This window comes from Bos javanicus, chromosome 16 (genome assembly GCF_032452875.1).
Source record: "Bos javanicus breed banteng chromosome 16, ARS-OSU_banteng_1.0, whole genome shotgun sequence".
Classification (NCBI taxonomy): Eukaryota; Metazoa; Chordata; class Mammalia; order Artiodactyla; family Bovidae; genus Bos; species Bos javanicus.
Window position 1 is genome coordinate 52310084 of NC_083883.1, and position 18580 is coordinate 52328663.

The 18580-nt window shown below is 55.8% G+C and overlaps 2 protein-coding genes across 12 annotated transcripts in view; one reads left to right on the plus strand and one right to left on the minus strand.

Annotated features, from left to right (window-relative positions):
* ZBTB17 (zinc finger and BTB domain containing 17) overlaps positions 1-14276 on the plus strand; it is a 28833-nt gene extending 14557 nt beyond the window's left edge. For 4 of the 7 annotated variants that reach the window (XM_061383200.1, XM_061383199.1, XM_061383203.1 and 1 more), the window contains 14 exons: positions 8127-8333; positions 9187-9375; positions 9999-10139; positions 10473-10592; positions 11126-11367; positions 11444-11586; positions 11683-11983; positions 12170-12257; positions 12374-12490; positions 12581-12701; positions 12956-13086; positions 13398-13607; positions 13723-13812; positions 13897-14276. In XM_061383200.1, the coding sequence (XP_061239184.1) occupies positions 8129-8333; positions 9187-9375; positions 9999-10139; positions 10473-10592; positions 11126-11367; positions 11444-11586; positions 11683-11983; positions 12170-12257; positions 12374-12490; positions 12581-12701; positions 12956-13086; positions 13398-13607; positions 13723-13812; positions 13897-14180 (2382 nt within the window). In that variant the 5' untranslated portion in view covers positions 8127-8128 and the 3' untranslated portion in view covers positions 14181-14276. Of the gene's footprint in view, positions 1-3522; positions 3682-6008; positions 6089-8126; positions 8334-9186; positions 9376-9976; positions 10140-10472; positions 10593-11125; positions 11368-11443; positions 11587-11682; positions 11984-12169; positions 12258-12373; positions 12491-12580; positions 12702-12955; positions 13087-13397; positions 13608-13722; positions 13813-13896 lie in introns of those variants that run through there. The other 3 variants (XM_061383201.1, XM_061383202.1, XM_061383205.1) reach the window with 3 other exon arrangements.
* Positions 14277-15532: 1256 nt separating this feature from the next.
* SPEN (spen family transcriptional repressor) overlaps positions 15533-18580 on the minus strand; it is a 92506-nt gene continuing 89458 nt past the window's right edge. For all 5 annotated transcript variants that reach the window (XM_061383188.1, XM_061383187.1, XM_061383186.1 and 2 more), the window contains 4 exons: positions 18001-18480; positions 17646-17840; positions 17148-17306; positions 15533-16673 (listed from right to left, as the gene is read on the minus strand). In XM_061383188.1, coding sequence (XP_061239172.1) covers positions 16542-16673; positions 17148-17306; positions 17646-17840; positions 18001-18480 — 966 coding nt within the window. In that variant the 3' untranslated portion in view covers positions 15533-16541. The remainder of the gene's footprint in view (positions 16674-17147; positions 17307-17645; positions 17841-18000; positions 18481-18580) is intronic.

Here is an 18580-nt window from a genome sequence, read left to right on the forward strand (position 1 = left end):
TACTTTGACCTTGAATCAGTCATATTCCACATGGCCAGAAATCTGTTCTGCTGCTGCTGCTAAGTCGCTTCAGTTGTGTCTGACTCTGTGCGACCCCATAGACGGCAGCCCACCAGGCTCCCCCGTCCCTGGGATTCTCCAGGCAAGAACACTGGAGTGGGTTGCCATTACCTTGTCCAATACATGAAAGTGAAAAGTGAAAGTGAAAAGTGAAAGTGAAGTCGCTCAGTCGTGTCTGACTCTTAGCGACCCCATGGACTGCAGCCTCCCAGGCTCCTCTGTCCGTGGGATTTTCCAGGCAAGAGTACTGGAGTGGGGTGCCATTGCCTTCTCCAAAATCTGTTCTATACCAGGCCTATTCCCCAACTTGATTTGAGAGCAAGGTCCTAGGTGTTGTAAACAGCTGTAAGGAAGAAACAAGAAGTCTGCCCACCCAGCGATGAATATATTATTTATTTATTTATAATTAATTTTAAAAATTAATTATTTTTATTTTTAATTAATTTTTAAATTAAAAAATTGTGTTTATTTATTTTTAGCTGTGTTGGGTCTTCATTGCTGTGTGGGCTTTTTCTCTAGTTGTGATGAGCGGGGGCTGCCCTCTAGTAGCAGCGTGCTGCTTCTCATTGTGGTGGCTTCTTTTGTTGCAGAGCACAGGCTCTAGGCTGTGTGGGCTTCAGTAGTTGTGGCTCCCCGGCTCCGGAGCACAGGCTCAGTAGTTGCGGCTCCCGGGCTCTGGAGCACAGGCTCAGTAGTTGCCGCTCCCCGGCTCCGGTGCACAGGCTCAGTAGTTGTGGCGCACGGGCTTAGTTGTTCTGCAGCATGTGGGATCTTCCTGGATCAGGGATCAAATCCACGTCTCCTGCATTGGCAGGCGGTTTCTTCACCATTGAGCCACCAGGAAGCCCAGCAGTAAATTTATTAAACTTCATAGGAGAAGACATGTACAGGTGTAATTTCAGGGTGTGTCCACGTGCCACCACCCTCAGGGAGTACTGGACAGAGAATGATCAGACCCCACGCATGTCCCCCATGTTCTGATGTTGTCTTTTTGGTAGCAAGGCCCTTGATCTGCACATACTGGTACAGTGGGTTCTAAACTGCCACAGGTGCTGGGATACAGGACTGCTTTCTGCAGGCTCAGCCAGCCCTTCCTGCCCAGACACATTCCTAGAGCGGTGGGGTCAGGGAGACGGGTGTCCACTCCCTCTTTCAGAAGCATGGTTAAATCTTAGAGGTCGTGGAAGTTGTATAGTTTGAAAAGCAACATCAGTGTCACATTTAATTTTATATTTAGACATTATTTTTAGATTTAAAAATCAGTGTTTTTTTCAGTGTTTTTTTTTATAACACAAATTCAGCAGAGAAAACAGTACTAAACCTTGGCAGGGAGCGTTATATAGAAGGAAGCAGTGATTTTCAGGGTAGGGGCCATTACTCAGTAGAAGATAAAGCATTTGGGGGCTGTTGGGAAGGGCTGAGTCAGGTTTGTGGGTTTATATAAAGTGGAAATTGATTCTAAAAGTTTGAGAAACACAAGCTTAATAGAAGAGCTGTATTTGCTGGGCAAGGAGGCAAGTTCCATAGGACTGGTTTTGTTGATATTTGCTTCTCTGTCATGTTGCCTGTTGATATTTGCTTCTCTGTCACATTGCACTGAAAAGGGACGGGTTGTCACACCGGGTAGGTTGGTGGGGTTGGGCAGGGAGGTTTCACGTTTGCAGGGCTGGCCTGCTGTGAACTTCCGTTTCCTTGGCCCAAGTTTGTGTATGCCGAGTTGTGTCCAGGAGCCACCAGTATTTCTAGAAAATCAGGAATGCTGATCCTTGTCACTGCTCTCAGATGCCTCCAGGCCTCTGGATGGCTGTGTTGTGTCCAGGCCTGTAGCTGGCACAACTTCTAGGAGCCAGGGACTGTGGTTCATTTAGATCGGCATCTGGTGATTGGCCAGTTGTTTCCTGGCTTAATGGCTTCCCTATGTGCCACAGTTTGGAAATCCTGCCTGCAGTTTAGTGCTGATAACCTGGGTAATATTTCATGTTTGACAGGTGCCCATTCGACTCTGAGATAGAGCGGTGCTCTGTGGACCCACTCAGAGCTTTGGGCAGGCCAGTCATCTGGAAGTACATTTGGGGTTTACCAGACAGTTGTTTGATATAAAGTGCTTCCCTGACAGAGAAAATCGCTCTTACTTGTTCTTATCCAGTATCCTCTCATCTCTTAATGTTAGTTGGGCTCTGGGATTTTTCCAGATTACATTTAGAAGGAGTAATGAGATTATTACAACGTCTAAACAAGGTTCAAGTCACCAAGTACACTTGAGGTGCCCAGCATGAAAAGATAATGTGGAAACCATCTGATGTGGTCTTCGGCCTAAAAATATATGTAGTCTGCATCTGTTTCCTGGTAGCAATCATTCGCTGAGTGCTTACCACGTGCCAGGCACTGGGCAGGCCCTTTGCTTACATTACCCAATTGGATCCTGTAACAAACATGGGAAGTAGTTCCATTGGTTCCAGTATGCAAGAGAAGGTCGTCACCAGCTGGTGTGGTGGGTCCAGGCCCTGGATCTGGCCCTGCTTGGCTTGACCCGAGGTTCTGCTGCCTGCATGGTGCTGAACTGCCTCTTAGGTCCTTACCCTTGGAGGTAGCAGGGTGGAACTTGGTGCCCAGGGGAGCCATGCTCTTAATTTTGAGGTGATTGGACTGTGCCATGTTGAGGACACTCCATAGATGCTGTTCTGTTGATACTGGGGGGTCTGGGATTCAGGTTTCATTGAACTGAGTAGCGTGAATTTCCTGACACAGTGAGAAACCTTCCTCACCTCAGCAGTCTTTTTGCACATGTTTTGGATCTGAAAAGCAAATGAGATGGATTGTATTTTCTCTGGTGCCACCGACCCCCCTGCACCCCCTGCACTCCTGTCAGCCTTCGAGACCCTTTCCCCTCCTCAGGGTAGCCCGGACCAGAGTGGCCTGGAGCACAGTTGGAAACGACCCCGTCTCTGCATGGGACTGAGTGTGGCACCTGTACCTTGCTTCTTTCTTATTACAGATATCGTTAAATGTTGAAAAATGTTCTTTTATAAAAGCATATGAAATGCACAGGTTTATATAATCTAGGTGAATCCAGATAAAGAAACAGAGAGCTTCCAGTATCTTAGAACACCCCTGATTGCGCCTCCTCCCATCCAGAGAGAACTGTTACCCTGAAATTTTTCATGAATCATTCCCTTTTCTTTACAGTTTTACCATCTGTATCAGTTATCTCTCTCTGTCAGCCAACCATCTCAGCGCTTAGTGGCTTGAACCATCAGCAGTTTTTTGTTTCTCCCCGTTTCATGGGTCGCCTGGGCAGTTGTTTTTGTTCCATGAGGTGTTGGGGGTCATTCCTGTGCCAGCATTCAGCCAGTGGCTGGGCTGGCACCCTGGCATTGTCAGCAGGGGCATCTCAGCTCTTCATCGGGGGCCTGTGCACAACGTTGTCTCCTCCAGAGCCCCTCGTGTGTTCTCTGTCCCCAGCAGGAGCACCTGGGCATCCGCACAGCAGGGCGACGGGGCTCCAAGCAAGCAAAGCAGAATCCTCCAGACTTCCTAAGGGCCAGGCCCGGGATTGGCACAGTGTCACTGCTGGTCAGAGCCACACAGAGCCGCCCAGATTCAGCTGGAGTCTCGTGGCAGGTGTGGCTGGATGGAGGGATTGCTGGCCGCTGTCTGTGGAGACTATGCCCACCGTGCCTGTGTCTGTGTCGCTTGTTTGGAACCATGCTGCGGGGCTTCCCCAGGTCCCTCATGTTTTCATTCCCAAATGAATTTCTTGTGAGGCCGCCAGGGCTCGTGTCCAGCCAGGCTGCTCGTCCTCTGGGGAGCATCCCAGCTCTGATGACGCGGTCTGCCCCAACAGTCAGGGCCATTGACCTGGCAGATGGCGATATCACGGAAGCTGCCTGTTTGCAGGCAGGAGTTGGTCGGAAACTTGAGGGCTTTGGGCTTGGTGGGCTCTGCAGTGTTGTCCTGTGTGAGTTTCTTCTTTCTTGGAAGCAGCTTTAAATAAGGCCCACGTGTAGCGCCCTTGAAGCAAGGTGAAATGAGGAGGAAGGCATGCTTATGCTTGGCAGAGGGCACCGCATAATATGGCTGGGCTGGAAGAGCTGCACTTGATCCCGGTCATGGGTGATGAGAGGTGGGATGGCTGCTGATTTTACTTTGTTTAAAGTCTCCTCAGATAGTGCCCCCTCCTTACATGGACTTGGGACTCCTGGCTCCCACCACACTGCCTGCCCCTGGAGCCCCCACGTCTCTCTGTGTGCCCCTTGCACTCACCTCTCTTTTTGGTCCCCTTTAAGCTTGCTCAGATTCTGATAGGTTCCTTTCACTGTAGAGCAGGGGTCCCCATCCGTTGGGCCACAGACCAGTATCTGTCTGTGGCCTGTTAGGAACTGGGCTGCACAGCAGGAGAGTGACCGGTAGTGAGCAAAGCTCCACCTGTATTTACAGCTGCGTCAGTCACTTGCATCCCCCGCTACGCCCCGGCTGTGGAAACATTGTCCTCCTTGAAAACCAGTCCCTGGTGCCAAAACGGTTGGGGCCCACTGCTGTAGAGTATGAAAGAGGAGACGGTTGGAGCACTGCATGCTCAGTTCACCTAAGTCTGGAGGTGGGGTGCTACCTGGTTGTAGCTCGACCCCTCTGAGGGGACACCCCTCACTGGCTCTGGACACTGCCTGGGGGAGAAAGGGGCTGTGGGAGCTTTCTTAGGCAGCAGGCTCTGGGAGATGAGTGGGTGAGCCTGGAAGACTGCCCCTGGGCTCTGCACTCCACTGCCCCTGGGGGTTTGCAGTTATGAAACCCACAGTGCTGCTGACAAGTGACAGCGTTTAGCACTTGGCAAGCCCCCCAGGGGCCAATCACAAGATGGGGCTTGTGAGCATGTATGTGTAAGCACTGCTGTCTGTCTGTGGGGATGGTCTTTTTTCTCCTTTTTCCTTCCTTCCTTCTAGTTCCTCTCCCTGCTTCTCCCTCCTTCCCCTGCTCCCTCCTCCTCTTTTATCCTCTCCTGTTTTCTGTCCCGTCCTTTTCTTTCTTTGTCAGAACAGATGATCTTTTAGGACTGTTTCTCTTGTTGGAACAGCTCTGGAGGCTTCAGAGGGATTCCAGAAGGCTTCAGTGTTCTGACACCCACATCTGGGGAGGAGCCCACTTCTGGGCAGGCATGTCTCATTGGAAAGCTGTGGTTAGCTTTGGGTGGAAAACATTACTCAGGGCACACAGCTGCTCCTGTGCGTGTGGGGGTGCTGGAGCTACTGGGTCACGGAGCACCCTCTCCCGGGGACCTTTATCAGCCTTCCTCCAAGGCCTCTGCTGGACATAAGCACCCGCCCCTATACCACCCCCCACCCCACCCCACCCCCACCGCACCGTCCCCCATCCCCCACCAGGAGTCCTGGGCTTCAAGGAGCCCTTTCCCCTAGAAGCCTCGGGGAGTGTGACAGCCTGAGGGCTTGTTGCAGCCCTGGTTCCAGGGAAGGCTAATAATCACCTGACCTTTAAGCCAGCTGGTCTCTCCACACTGTTGGCCAGGAGTCTTTTCTCACGTTTATCTTCCTAACAAGTCAGATCACTTTCCGGCTGGAGGGTTCTGCTTTCAGCTGGCTCCAGCCCAGGGGCATGAGAACAACTCTTTGCCTCTTGTGTGGGGGTGGGAGCCAGGGAACTCGTGTTCAGCCAGCACTCCTTTTCTGAGCCTGGGAGCTGCTTCCTCCTGGCTCCTAGTGAAGGTGAGAGAGCCAGGCCCCCCACCAGGAGGGACTGGTTTGGGTCTGATTGGAAAGTTCTGAGGGGATGATTCTGCAGCTCATGGAGGAGGCCCTTGTGGTCCTTCACTCTGCACTTGGGAGGTGTCTCACCCGAGGCTCCCGAGGAAAAACAGGGTGAGCTGGTGACTGGAACTCAGGGGCTGCCCATGCTCACATACACACATTTGTCTGCTCGTGTGGCTTTTAACACAGCAGGGAGAAGACAACTCAGAGGTTGGTTTTGCCCAGGCCTGTCCTTGCCACCCACCTTTGGTTCCATTTACACCTGCCTGGTATGTACCCCCTTCAGGTCCCTGGCCTAAGTGCCCGGCCTGTGTGTTTAGCCCACAGGCTGGACACTGGTTCTTTTCCATGTCGCCAAACTTCTCCCTTGCATCCCTTTAGGTCACTAAAGGGAATGAATGGGAACTTTTCCCAGGGATTGAAGGCCTTTATGGGGTAGCCCGGGCAGTAGCAGCCTTTGCTCCTGCGGCCCTGTGGTATGCCGGCTGGTTTGTTGCCTGGCAAGTTGTTCAGCCACCTCGAGTCTGACCTCTTGGCTCCAGAGCTGGCTTCCAGCTCTTCCCTCCGTATACATAAGAACCTCGGGCCACAGCCACTTCTAATCTGAGTGGTCCAGGAAGCTGTGCCTCTGGCTGGGAGGCTGTGTGTGGAGGCTGGGGCCAAAGGACAGTCCTGGGGATGCTAGGGGAAGGGAAGGGGGATTTTCAAGTCTCCGGCAGCAGCAGTTCTGAACTCATGACTCAGGGGCTGGCACCCCGTGGCACACGGCCTGTTTTCACTTTCTGGCCCCCTTTACTTGATGGAGCCCTGCCCACCTACCCGGTGACTTGTCCCAGTTCAGCAAATACACCCCTCCACTTTTGATAAGTTTCCAGACACTGTGGAGTGGGTGGGCTGTGCATCCTTCAAAGCTGATGGATCTGTGCCGGCTGAGCCACGTGCGTGGGGGCTTGGCTTTCATCATGTCTCATCACAGCCAGACAGCCATACATGGTCACTGTGCCTACAGAGCTGCAGCGTGGTGACTCAGCCCTGAGAGGCTGATGTAATGGGGGGAAAACCGGAGCCAGAGTGTGGTTACTGAAACCCGGAGGCTGAGAGCCACCCCCTCACCCCACTTCTCCACCCCAGGGTCACCCTCGCCTGCCCAGGAACCACCTAGGGCAGCTCTGAGCAGACCCAGGTCTCAGAGCAGAGGTTCCAGAAGAGCTGGAAGAGAAACCACTGCCTCTTATTGGGTGCCGGGCCAGGGTGTGACAGCCCAGCCTGGTTGGGTTTGTGTGATGTGGTCACAGGAGTGGGCATGGACATTTACTTGGAAATTTGTTCTTTCTTGAAAGGAGAGCCTGCCTGCTTCTTTTCCTTAGAAAATACTGATCTTGAGAAGGACCCAGGTGTGGTATTGAGGGGGAGGGGAGAGCCATTTTAGATTCTTATTCAGTCATGGCCTGTGCAGTTCAGGGTGATTTGGTCCCAGGCCATGCAGTTTTTGTGAGCATTTTTACTTGAGATAGTTGTGAAATTTCCAGGCAGTAACTAAGCAAGGCCTTTGACAGAGAAACTTCAGCCAGGCCGGCAGCTCTTGGGTTAGGATCAGAGTTCATTCTTTCTCAAGGGACAACCTAGAGAGGTTTCCAGAGGTGGAGAACACACCAACTTTATGTAATTCACTGAGCCCATGAAGTGGGGAAGAGCAGGAATCATGGCTCCTAACCCCCGAAGGCCAGGTTTGCCGTGGACAAGGGGACTTGCCCAGAGCCCTGTGGGTGCTGCAGGAGAGGGGCCGGGCCTGATGCGGGCCACTGGAACATCTGCCCTCCAAAGGGCATGTTTCCTGTGTGCACGGCACACGGAGTAGAGTGAAAATAAAGCAGGAAGGTTTTCATGGAGCCCAGTACATCCAGTTGAAAGATCTGTTGTTTATTCTAAGATTCTGTCATGCATTCTGTTTGTAAAAAAATGTTAAGCAACCGTCTTATTTTTTTTTTTTAAGTGCTGACAGTAATCAGTGTTTTGTGTTTACTTGGTTTTTGACTTTTTAATATCATTTACATGCTGAGACATGAAGGTGACTGTTTCGTGTTGGCCGCTTCATGCTTTTTGGGTTTTGGACCTTCCCTGGCCAGTCATTCTAAGAGTCTAGAAGCCAGCCCCTGGTCGGTCTGGGCCTGCAGAGGCACGTGGCCTTTGTGGACTTGGTTCCATCCTCCCTGTCCCCCGGCTTCTTGCCCGGGGGTGTCGGGATCGCTGGTGGGGCCGGTTGGTGTCCTTCCTTGTGGTAACGTGGAGGCCTGTGGCTTTCCCCAGCCATGGATTTTCCCCAGCACAGCCAGCACGTCTTGGAGCAGCTGAACCAGCAGCGACAACTGGGACTTTTGTGTGACTGCACTTTTGTGGTGGACGGCGTTGACTTCAAGGCTCATAAAGCAGTGCTGGCGGCCTGCAGCGAATACTTCAAGATGCTCTTCGTAGACCAGAAGGATGTGGTGCACCTGGACATCAGTAACGCGGCAGGTACCCTGCTGGGTCCAGGGCCGAGCTTGTGGTGGGCCCCGTGCCACACACGGCCCTCCTTGAGCAGCAGCTTCTAGCTGTGGGGGACGAGGGGTGGGTGCCAGACTTCCCACACAGGACTCGGCCATAAGTGCGTGAGTACCAAGTTCTTACCATGATTGAGGGGCCTCTTTTGACTGGGAGTGGGGTGGTAAGGGGAGAGTGGCAGGAAGGCCTCATGATAAGCTTCAGGACGAGTGAACACAGGACAGGCTCATCAGAAGCAGCAAAGAGCAGGAAGGCTCTGAGCCCTTGGTCCCTTTCCATTGCTGAGTCAGTCTTTGACCCACTATCCCAGTGCCTTGATGGCAGTGGCAAGGTTTGGGGTCTGGAGGAGGAGTGTCAAGAAGGTCTTGGGATTGAAGAAGGAGCTTACTCGTCTTAGGTTCAGGTTCCTAACCCAGAATGACGTGCCATGCTGCCAGAAGTTTGGCCAAGGTGTTGTTTCCCCATTTTACAGATGTGGAAACTGAGGCCCAGAGAGGTCAGGTGACTGGCCTGGACGTCAGATAGAGGGTTGTTGGCTAAGCCCTGATGAAAGCCAGTGGTGACGCACTCTGTCTTCTGGTGATGAAGCGCAGTGGCTGGGTGGAGGGTGCTCAGAGTGGCCGTTCACACCCTCTGCCCTCTGTGGGTGTGCTTCTTTTTGGAGCCTACCTCTCCCCTGGCACAGGAGATGGGGGAAATGGTGGCCTGCTACTGCCACTCTGCTTTTTATGAATCCCTCGATCCTGCTATGGAGTGGAGCGACTGGACAGGGTGTTGGTACCAGGTCTTGAGATGGGTCTGTGACAGATGTCTGTGTCCTTGGCAGGCCTGGGGCAGGTGCTGGAGTTTATGTACACAGCCAAACTGAGCCTGAGCTCTGAGAACGTGGACGATGTGCTGGCCGTGGCCAGCTTCCTGCAGATGCAGGACATCATCACGGCCTGTCACGCCCTCAAGTCACTGGCTGAGCCGGCTGCCAGCCCTGGGGAGAATATGGAGGCCTCAACCGCAGAAGGTAAGCTTCTTGGCAGGCTGTTCCTGAGCAGGTGACTCTTGAAGAGAGCTCTGCCCCTGCCTCTGGGTCAGCGTCATATGGCCTCGCCTGCATTGTGGGGAGCTCGTGGGGAGGAGCTGCAGCAAAGTCTGAGAATGCCTCTCAGAGGGGCCCTTCTGCCCTCCCTTCCTGAGGGCACTGGGCAGCCACGCCTGGCTCAGGGCCTTTGCACCAGAATCCACTCCTCCAGCAGGCCTCCTCTCCCCCCACCTACTCCTGCTCCTCTAGCTCCTCAGGAAAGCCCCCGAGGCCCGATGTGGGCCAGAGTCCTCCTGACACACTTTGAGAAAAGCACACTCCTCTGCATGTAAGCAGCAGTCTCTGATTAGCACCATTTCATGTGTGAGATCTGTTTCCCTGACCAGTCTGCCAGCCCCACGGCTATTACATTCCAGGCCTAGCTGGCAGTCTTGGCATGATGTTGGTACCTGTGAAGAGTCTGTTGAGTGAGCCAACCGACAAACCACTTCTTAGGTATATCCCAAGGGAGGGTCTGGAAGAGCTAGCGAGTTCTGGGCCACTTCACCCCTCCCAGTGGTGGGCACTTGATGGGAAATGGCAGGTCTGTCCTCTTCCATCTCCAGTGGGTGATAAGAGAGCCAAAGAGGAGAAGGCTGCTGCCACTCCACTGAGCGAGCTGGACCCGGCCAGGAGCAGTCCGCCCACGGGCCCAGGCCGGGAGCCCAAGGAGGAGCGAGGTGGCCAGGCCGAGAGCACGGGCAGCGGTGAGTTGCCATGCTGAGGATCCAGCTGGCTGGCCATCACCTGCCTGCAGTGTGGGCTCCAGCACCACAAGTGGCTTCCTCGGGAGGCTCTTGGGGGTGAGGGGACACAGGCAGCTGCATCCCTTGAGCTCAGGCTCCCCAGAACAAACTGTTGGTTTTTCTGGGGCATCTGTTAAAGCCAGAGCAGAGACTCAAACAGCCTGAGCTGGGATGTGCCGCCCCACCCAATCTCCTGGGGCCACAGCCACTTCCAGAGGCCTAGTCCAGGAGACCCATCCAGCCCCTGGACAGAGGGCCCCAATCCAGCCCTGGATGCCCCCACCCCCACCACAGGTGCAGAGCAGACGGAGAAGGCAGATGCTCCCCGGGAGCCTGTGGAGCTCAAGCCAGACCCCACGAGTGGCATGGCTGCTGCTGAGGCTGAGGCTGCCTTGTCAGAGAGCTCAGAGCAAGGTACCTTCCACCGGCTAGGTCGGCCCTCACTTAGGTCAGCGTCCCCCACTCTTCCTGCCACAGCTGATCTCACTCTGAGTCACTCTCTCACATCAGCTTTTGGGCCAACATCATCTTTCCTCATTCCTGAACTTTGATGTATATCCTGGCCTTGCTTCCTCGTAGCACAGAAGTATGGCTGTCGCAGTACTGGCCCTGCTGTTTCTCCCTGAGCTGAGCACCATGGGGGAGCTTTGCTGCCCCTGGCACCCACCCCTGCCCCTGCCCCCAGTGCTTGTTGGCTGACAGCATCCTTCCCACCTGGGTCGCCAGCTTGGGGACCTGGTGGACTGAGGCCTATCTGTAACCTTCAGGTAGCACTGTCCGGGTCATCCGTCTCCCTAGGCTTCCTCCAGCCGCCCGGCGGCTTCCAGACCCTGCCACGCGCTTGCGAGGCGCCCACGCAGAGATGAGCCCGCCCCCAGCCTCATTTGACACCCACCCCCCACCGTCCAACCCCCAAGATGCCTCAGTGCCTGCTCTTCTCCTGGCAGAAATGGAGGTGGAGCCGGCCAGGAAGGGAGAAGAGCGAGAGGAGGAGGAGGGCGCCGCGCCGGCGGTGGTCAAGGAAGAGGGGCCGCCACTGGAGAAGGGCGAGGCCCCAGAGGAGAGTGAGGAGTCAGCCAGCACGGACTCGGGCCAGGAACTGGGCGCTGAAGCGCGAGGCCTGCGCTCGGGCACCTACGGCGACCGCACGGAGTCCAAGGCCTACGGCTCGGTCATCCACAAGTGCGAGGTGCGCCGTGGGCGGTGGCGGCCCGGCCCCGGGCCCCGCCCGGCTCCGCCCCTGACCCCGCCCCCTGCGCCCGCAGGACTGTGGGAAGGAGTTCACGCACACCGGGAACTTCAAGCGGCACATCCGCATCCACACGGGCGAGAAGCCGTTCTCGTGCCGGGAGTGCAGCAAGGCCTTCTCCGACCCGGCCGCCTGCAAGGCCCATGAGAAGACGCACAGGTAGGCCCCGGGGCCGCCCCCTTCCTCCGCCTGACCCACCCTGGATCCCCGCCGAGCGCCCCCTCGCGACCCTCCTCCTCCACGCTCTACCCCCAGCCCGCTGAAGCCCTACGGCTGCGAGGAGTGCGGCAAGAGCTACCGGCTCATCAGCCTGCTGAACCTACACAAGAAGCGGCACTCGGGCGAGGCGCGCTACCGCTGCGAGGACTGTGGCAAGCTCTTCACCACGTCGGGCAACCTCAAGCGGCACCAGCTGGTGCACAGCGGCGAGAAGCCCTACCAGTGCGACTACTGCGGCCGCTCCTTCTCTGACCCCACGTCGAAGATGCGCCACCTGGAGACGCACGACACAGACAAGGAGCACAAGTGCCCGCACTGCGACAAGAAGTTCAACCAGGTGGGGGGTGGGGGTGGGGCGAAGGGGAGGCTGGGGAAGAAACCGGGAGGGCCGATCCGGAGGGGGTTTGCCTTCGCCACAGGACTGGAGGAAGGGTGGAACCCCCACAGGGTGCCCCGGAGAGGGCCAAGACCAGAGGTTCCGGGGAGGGAGGTGCTGGCCCTCTGACCCCCTGTCTGGGCGCAGGTGGGGAATCTGAAGGCCCACTTGAAGATCCACATCGCCGACGGGCCCCTTAAGTGCCGGGAGTGTGGAAAGCAGTTCACCACCTCAGGTAGGACCTGGCTGGCCCCCGCCACCCCACTTCCGCCCCGGCCTCCACCCCACGGCGCCACCGCGCGCCCCTCCCACCCTCACCCCCTGCCAAGCCTCCCCTTGGTCTTGCCACAGGGAACCTGAAGCGGCACCTGCGGATCCACAGCGGGGAGAAACCCTACGTGTGCGTCCACTGCCAGCGGCAGTTCGCTGACCCCGGCGCCCTGCAGCGGCACGTTCGCATTCACACGGGTGGGTGGGTGAGCCTCGCGGGGGCGACGCGGGGACATGGAAGGAAGGGAAGAGCTGACATCTTGTCCCGGCTCCTGCCTGCGTCCTCAGGTGAGAAGCCATGCCAGTGCGTGATGTGCGGCAAAGCCTTCACCCAGGCCAGCTCTCTCATCGCCCATGTGCGCCAGCACACAGGGGAGAAGCCCTACGTCTGTGAGCGCTGCGGCAAGAGGTGCTGCCCTTCTGCCTACCCACTCCCCACCCCCACCCCCACCCCACCCCCACCCCCGCCCCCACCAGTCCAGGCACGGTGGCATCCCAGTACTGGGTGGGCGGAGAGGGTCAGACAGAGCACAAGCCTGCTGTGTCCGGCCCACTCAGGAGGCGGTCACACGGCTGTCCAGAGCAGGTCCCCAAGTCCTCTTCCATCTCAGCCCCGCCTTATCCTGGGTGGTTCAGTGCAAGCCCCTCCCTCTGGCCCTGCAGATTCGTCCAGTCCAGCCAGTTGGCCAATCATATCCGCCACCATGATAATATCCGCCCCCACAAGTGTAGCGTGTGTAGCAAGGCCTTCGTGAATGTGGGGGATCTGTCTAAGCACATCATTATCCACACTGGTGAGTGTGTGCCCACTTCTGTCCCAGGCCCTGACCCCGGGCCGGGTGGTGCGGGGGGGAGGGGTGGGAGACGCCCTGGACCCCAGCCTTGGGAGCTGACACTTGCTGCAGGCTGCCTCCAAAGCAGTTTAACTCCCAGGAGGGCCCCATTTTCTCAGACCTTCTAGAAGGGCCATCTGTGCTTCAAGTGGCCACCCCAGAGCATTTCCTGCTGGAAAGACAGGGCTGCAGGGGAAGCTGGAGGCCACTGAGGTCCTCCCCCCCTGCACCCTCCCCCCAATGGCAGGAGAGAACCTTGCCTCCCCCCCCAGGAGAGAAGCCCTACCTGTGTGACAAGTGTGGTCGCGGCTTCAACCGGGTGGACAACCTTCGCTCCCATGTGAAGACTGTGCACCAGGGCAAGGCCGGCATCAAAATCCTGGAGCCAGAGGAGGGCGGTGAGGTCAGTGTGGTCACTGTCGATGACATGGTCACGCTGGCCACCGAGGCACTGGCAGCAACGGCTGTCACGCAGCTCACAGGTGCGGACATCACTTAGCTCCCAGGGCAGCAGGGGGTGGTCACAGAAGGGCTGCCTCTGGGGCGTCCGCAGAGGAGCAAGTGACCGGTCTCAGGCCTTGCTGATTCCGCCCACAGTGGTGCCAGTAGGGGCCGCGGTGACTGCCGATGAGACTGAAGTCCTTAAAGCCGAGATCAGCAAAGCTGTGAAGCAAGTGCAGGAAGAAGGTAAGAGGGGAGCAGAGCTGCCTTCAGGGAAGGTGGTGGGCCTGAGGGTCCTTCCTGTTGTGACCGCACCCCTACCTCCCACAGATCCCAACACCCACATCCTCTATGCCTGTGATTCCTGCGGGGATAAGTTCCTGGACGCCAACAGCCTGGCCCAGCACGTGCGGATCCACACGGCCCAGGCACTGGTCATGTTCCAGACAGATGCGGACTTCTACCAGCAGTATGGGCCGGGCAGCACGTGGCCGGCCGGGCAGGTGCTGCAGGCTGGGGAGCTGGTTTTCCGCCCTCGGGACGGGGCTGATGGGCAGCCTGCCCTGGCAGAGACACCCCCCACAGCCCCTGAATGTCCACCACCTGCTGAGTGAGCAGGCACCCCTCCTCCTATTTAAGGATAGATGGCACCCTAGAACTGAGAAGGGTGACCCCATTCCCTAGAGAGAATAAATTTGATTATTTTCTAATGCTGCCTGTAGCTCCCTGTGGGTGTGGGGCGAGGAGCTGGCAGCTCTAGCTGATACTACAGAAGGGCTTCTCCACTCAGCCACCAGCCAGCGGAGCCTGTTTCTTGGGAAGGCCAGGCTGTCCCTTTGCAGGGAGCCCCAAGACCTGTCTAGAAGGAGGCTGACTCCTTCGTCTGAGTTGGGGTGTGGGCAGCACACCAGAGAAACTGCGGCTCCACGAGCCCCATCCCCTCATCTGGTCTCCTCTTTGGAGGCCGCTCACTTGCTCAACCTGAGGATTGGACCTTCCCTCTCTGCCGTGAACACGGCTGTGACCCTGCTCCCCTCTGCTCAGGTGTTGGGAGCTGGGCCCAAAGGGCTTGGCCACACTGCTTACCAGGATCCAGGGCACCCATGCAGGGCCCAGCTTGAGGGCTCATTCAGCCAAAGCAGCAAGGTAGGCAGAGTACCAAACCAAGCAGGCCACAGGCCAGGTTCTTTTGGGCTTAAGGAAGCCAGAGCGCACCACACTTGCTTCATGGTAACTCTGGCTGCAAGATCAAGGCCAGGCCAGCGTCATCTTCTGGGAACATTTACTTGCCCTCAGTCAGTGGATCTCTTAAGGTGAGGGGCTGGAGGGACAGGAGTGAGCGGCCAGGAGCTCTGGTGGGGAGGTGGGCTGTGCAGCAGCGGGGGTGGAGAAGCAGGGGCTCCTGAGACGCCGTCTCTGCTGCCTTTCCATATGGCTCGTCCCCAACAGCTGTAACTCCTCACTCAGAGATGGCCCCATCCAGCACTGGAGTCCGGGGATACTGCAAGTGAGACCAGTCTTTGTGTTCAGTCCCTCCTGCCCAACTGCTCATCTTGTGGTGGGTCCAGCTGTTCGGAGGCAGCTGCTGCAGGGTCAACCTGCACCTTATCCAGAGGAGGAAGGGACAAGACCCCAAAGCTTAATATGTTTCTGAGTTTGGGCAGTGGCTCTATTCTTTTACCAAATTTGAAGTGCCTTCAACATTACCCAGAAACCAGTTGGGACCTTGAAGTGTCACATTACCACCACAGCAGTGAAAAGGTGGTTCAAGTCGTCGTCTGTGATGAAAGTTTTTTTTGTACAAGATAAAATGATCCTTGGGGAGGACTAGTGGCAGGAAGGAGATGGGTTCCATATACAGACTTAGGGGGCTGAAAGCAAACTTGGGGTGTGAGGGCTTACTGTTCCTAGAGGCCAAGGACCCCTGGTCCTCCCATCCAAGTCAAAGTCACATCCACACTTGACATGTTTTGTATTTTTTAATAAAGTTTGTAATCCAATGGACACACAAAACAAAACTGCGCTGAGAAAAACAGTTTCATAAATTAATAAGTGTTAGGAAGTTGAGGGAGAGGTCAAGGTCACAGGAAGAAGGGAAGCCAGTCTTTTTGTGTGTGTGACACTTCCAAATTGTGGGGTCAGGGCCCGTGCTATAACGAAGCGCACTTATACAAATGAGTGACAATACAAAGTCTGAGTATGAAAATAAGATTTTCTCTGAAAACACATTTTTGGCACAGATTAAAAAAAATGTATGTCAGGGAATTTGATTTTTAAGTCAGTATTATATATATTTATATATATTATATATTTATATATACACACATCCCAAGTTCTGCATATTCCACTAGGAGAGAGAATCCTTCCGTTTGCTCTTTTTGATTGTAAACTGTACATCCTGGGTGCATCAAAGATGGTGGTGGCAGAATTAAGAGGTGACATCCAAATGAGCAAGGGGAAGGAGGAGTGGGGACCAAACAATGAAATGTTCCTCGACCCCAAGGTTTCAGCAGATGTTTGAAGTCCTGCGTGAGTGCGATGTGTGTTCACGTACACCAAGACATCCAGAGTGTCACAGCCTGTCTTCACTGTGCAAAAGTCCAAGTCACTAATTTAGTGCAAAGGCAGTTCTGTTTTGTTTCTTAAAAACAAAAACAACAAAAAAAATCCCACTGCCCTGTTCCTTTTCTCCAAAAAGAGGAGAGAGAAACCCAGCCTCAAGGTGTCTGCAAGTCCATCGGTTGGTGGTCTGTCCTTGGGCTAAACGTCATGTAAACATACAAGTAGCAGCACCACTGCCCAGAGGGATCTGTCCGACTGAGCCGGGCGGGCGGGCAGGAGGGTGAGGCTGGCCGTCTGGCAGTGGAGTCTGTCCCCTTCGGCAGCTTCTTCCTCCACTTGGCTGGGTTGTCCTGTGTGTTATTTTTTGCTGCAGAGCCTCAGGAAGATGCACTGAGTGGTGACCATTCAGTGGCTCACACAGAGGCAATGACAATCATGAGGTGAGGAGAAATGTTGGAGATGCTGGCCAGGAGGTCAGGGGCCAGCCGGGACAGGTGACTCTCAGAGAACTCGCAGGGCGGGAAGATCTGCAGCACGTAGGCAGGCTGGAGTGGGGACGAGAGAGAGAACTGGGACCCCCGGCTTCACATCACCCACCCACTACCTCTCCTCCCTCAAACTCCCAACTGGGGGGCCCTGAAGGCCCAACACACGGAGCCAGGCTGAGTCAAGTTTCCAACCAGCTAAGGTCTCTTGAGACTTTCAGAAGAAAACTAGGTATCAGAAAACAAGCGAACTGACTGCCTCCCTGGGACCCTCTTTTCAATCATTACGCTAAAGAAAAACCTCTGCTGTCTCAGCTGCCCACTGTCTGTCTCCCAGATGGCCAAACAGTCCTGCCCATACATGCCCATCCCCAGCTGGTCTCTATCCAGAATGCCCCTTTGTCCAGCTCCTCTGGAAACTGTCCTGGACTCCTCTAGTTGGCACTGGCAGGTTAGTCAAACTACTCAACCAACACTACCCACAACCCCCACCCCCACAGGCGTGCGCATGCCAAGGCAGGATGCTGGGCTGACCTGATTGGAGCCGGGGTTGGGAACATTAATGATCCCTGCCGCCTGCTTGGCCTGCAGATATGTGATGAAGGCAGCCTTCAGCGACTCTGTTTGGCTCACGACGTCCTCTTGGTCTCGGCCACAGGGCAGAGCCAGCAGCAGACAGTAATCTGTCTCCACCTGGGGGAGAGGGAGCTGTCAGTGATCAGAGGTCACCTCACAAAAGAAGGTCAGAGGCCAAAAAGACGACTATCCAACCCAGGGGATTTGGCTCCTAAATCCACAAAAAACCCTACTACTGAGATGACCTTGAGGTCCATCCATATACTTGTTGAATAAAAAGAGCCTCATCTCTGGGTCTAGAGGAACTTTACACCCCTAGTGGAGATAGAACACGCCCTTCATCATCTACCCCAAGAATCCCACTGCTGCACCCCAAAACAAGCCAGGGAGACAGTGGGGGCCACCTGTGGCCTCCCTTCTTGGTGGGACAGTAGCTCACCTGGCCCTGAGCCTTACCGTCATCCTTCGGGCAACCCCTTCCAGCTGTGAGGCCTCCAGCCGCATCCTCTGGGCAATCCGCAGGGGGGGCCCTCCTTCAGAGAGGGGCAGGGACCGATGGGCCAGGACATTGTTGCCAGAGACGAAGTGGAGCTGCACAGCAGCTGTGTCGTTCTTGAGAGCCAGGAGGCCCTGCCACACGATGGGGTACTTCTGCTCGCAGGGAAACAAAGAACAGTGAGCTCACGGCTGGAGAATGAGGCCATGCTGGTCATGGCCCTGAGGAGAAGGTGCTGATCTAAGTGGGGATCTCAGGACAGTGAACACAATGTAAAGCTTAGAGGGTGGTAGGAGAGGCCCTGTCCAGGCTTACCTTCAGAAGCTGCACCATATCCACAGGCCTCTGGGAAGTCAAGTGTGGAGAGGAATCTTGTTTGGGGGTGAGTGGGGCTTCAGTATGGGGCAGAGCCAGTCCTGGAGGGGTGCTGGGGCCTGAGGAGGTGGGGACAAACAGTGGCTGCTTTGGGGCAGCCTGAGCAGGAAGAGGAGTCGGGAGGTCAGGCTTCAAGGAGACACACACAGGGGAGGGATAGGAGGTCTGGCTCGTCTCTGCCTGTGCCCTCTGGACCTGGGTGTGAGGCTCAGCTGGCCTGTTGGCAGAGACATTAGGGAGGCGCGGCTGCTCGACTCCTGTCTGGGTGCCCTTGGCTTCCTGGGACACCGGAGGCATCTTGCTGCTTGGAGGCTGGCTGAGCTGGGAGGGCTGTGCAGGCTGGGCCGGCTGTGCAGGTTGCACAGGCTGAAGGGGCTGTGTGGGCTGAGCAGGCTGTAAGGGCTCGCCTTCAGGGGGCCCCTGAAGTTGGGTGGGAAGAAAAAGGAGAGTCGGTCTGTTTTGTACAAAGATCATCCTGCCCCCAACCAAGCAGCCAAAAGCCCTGGATGGGTCACCTGCA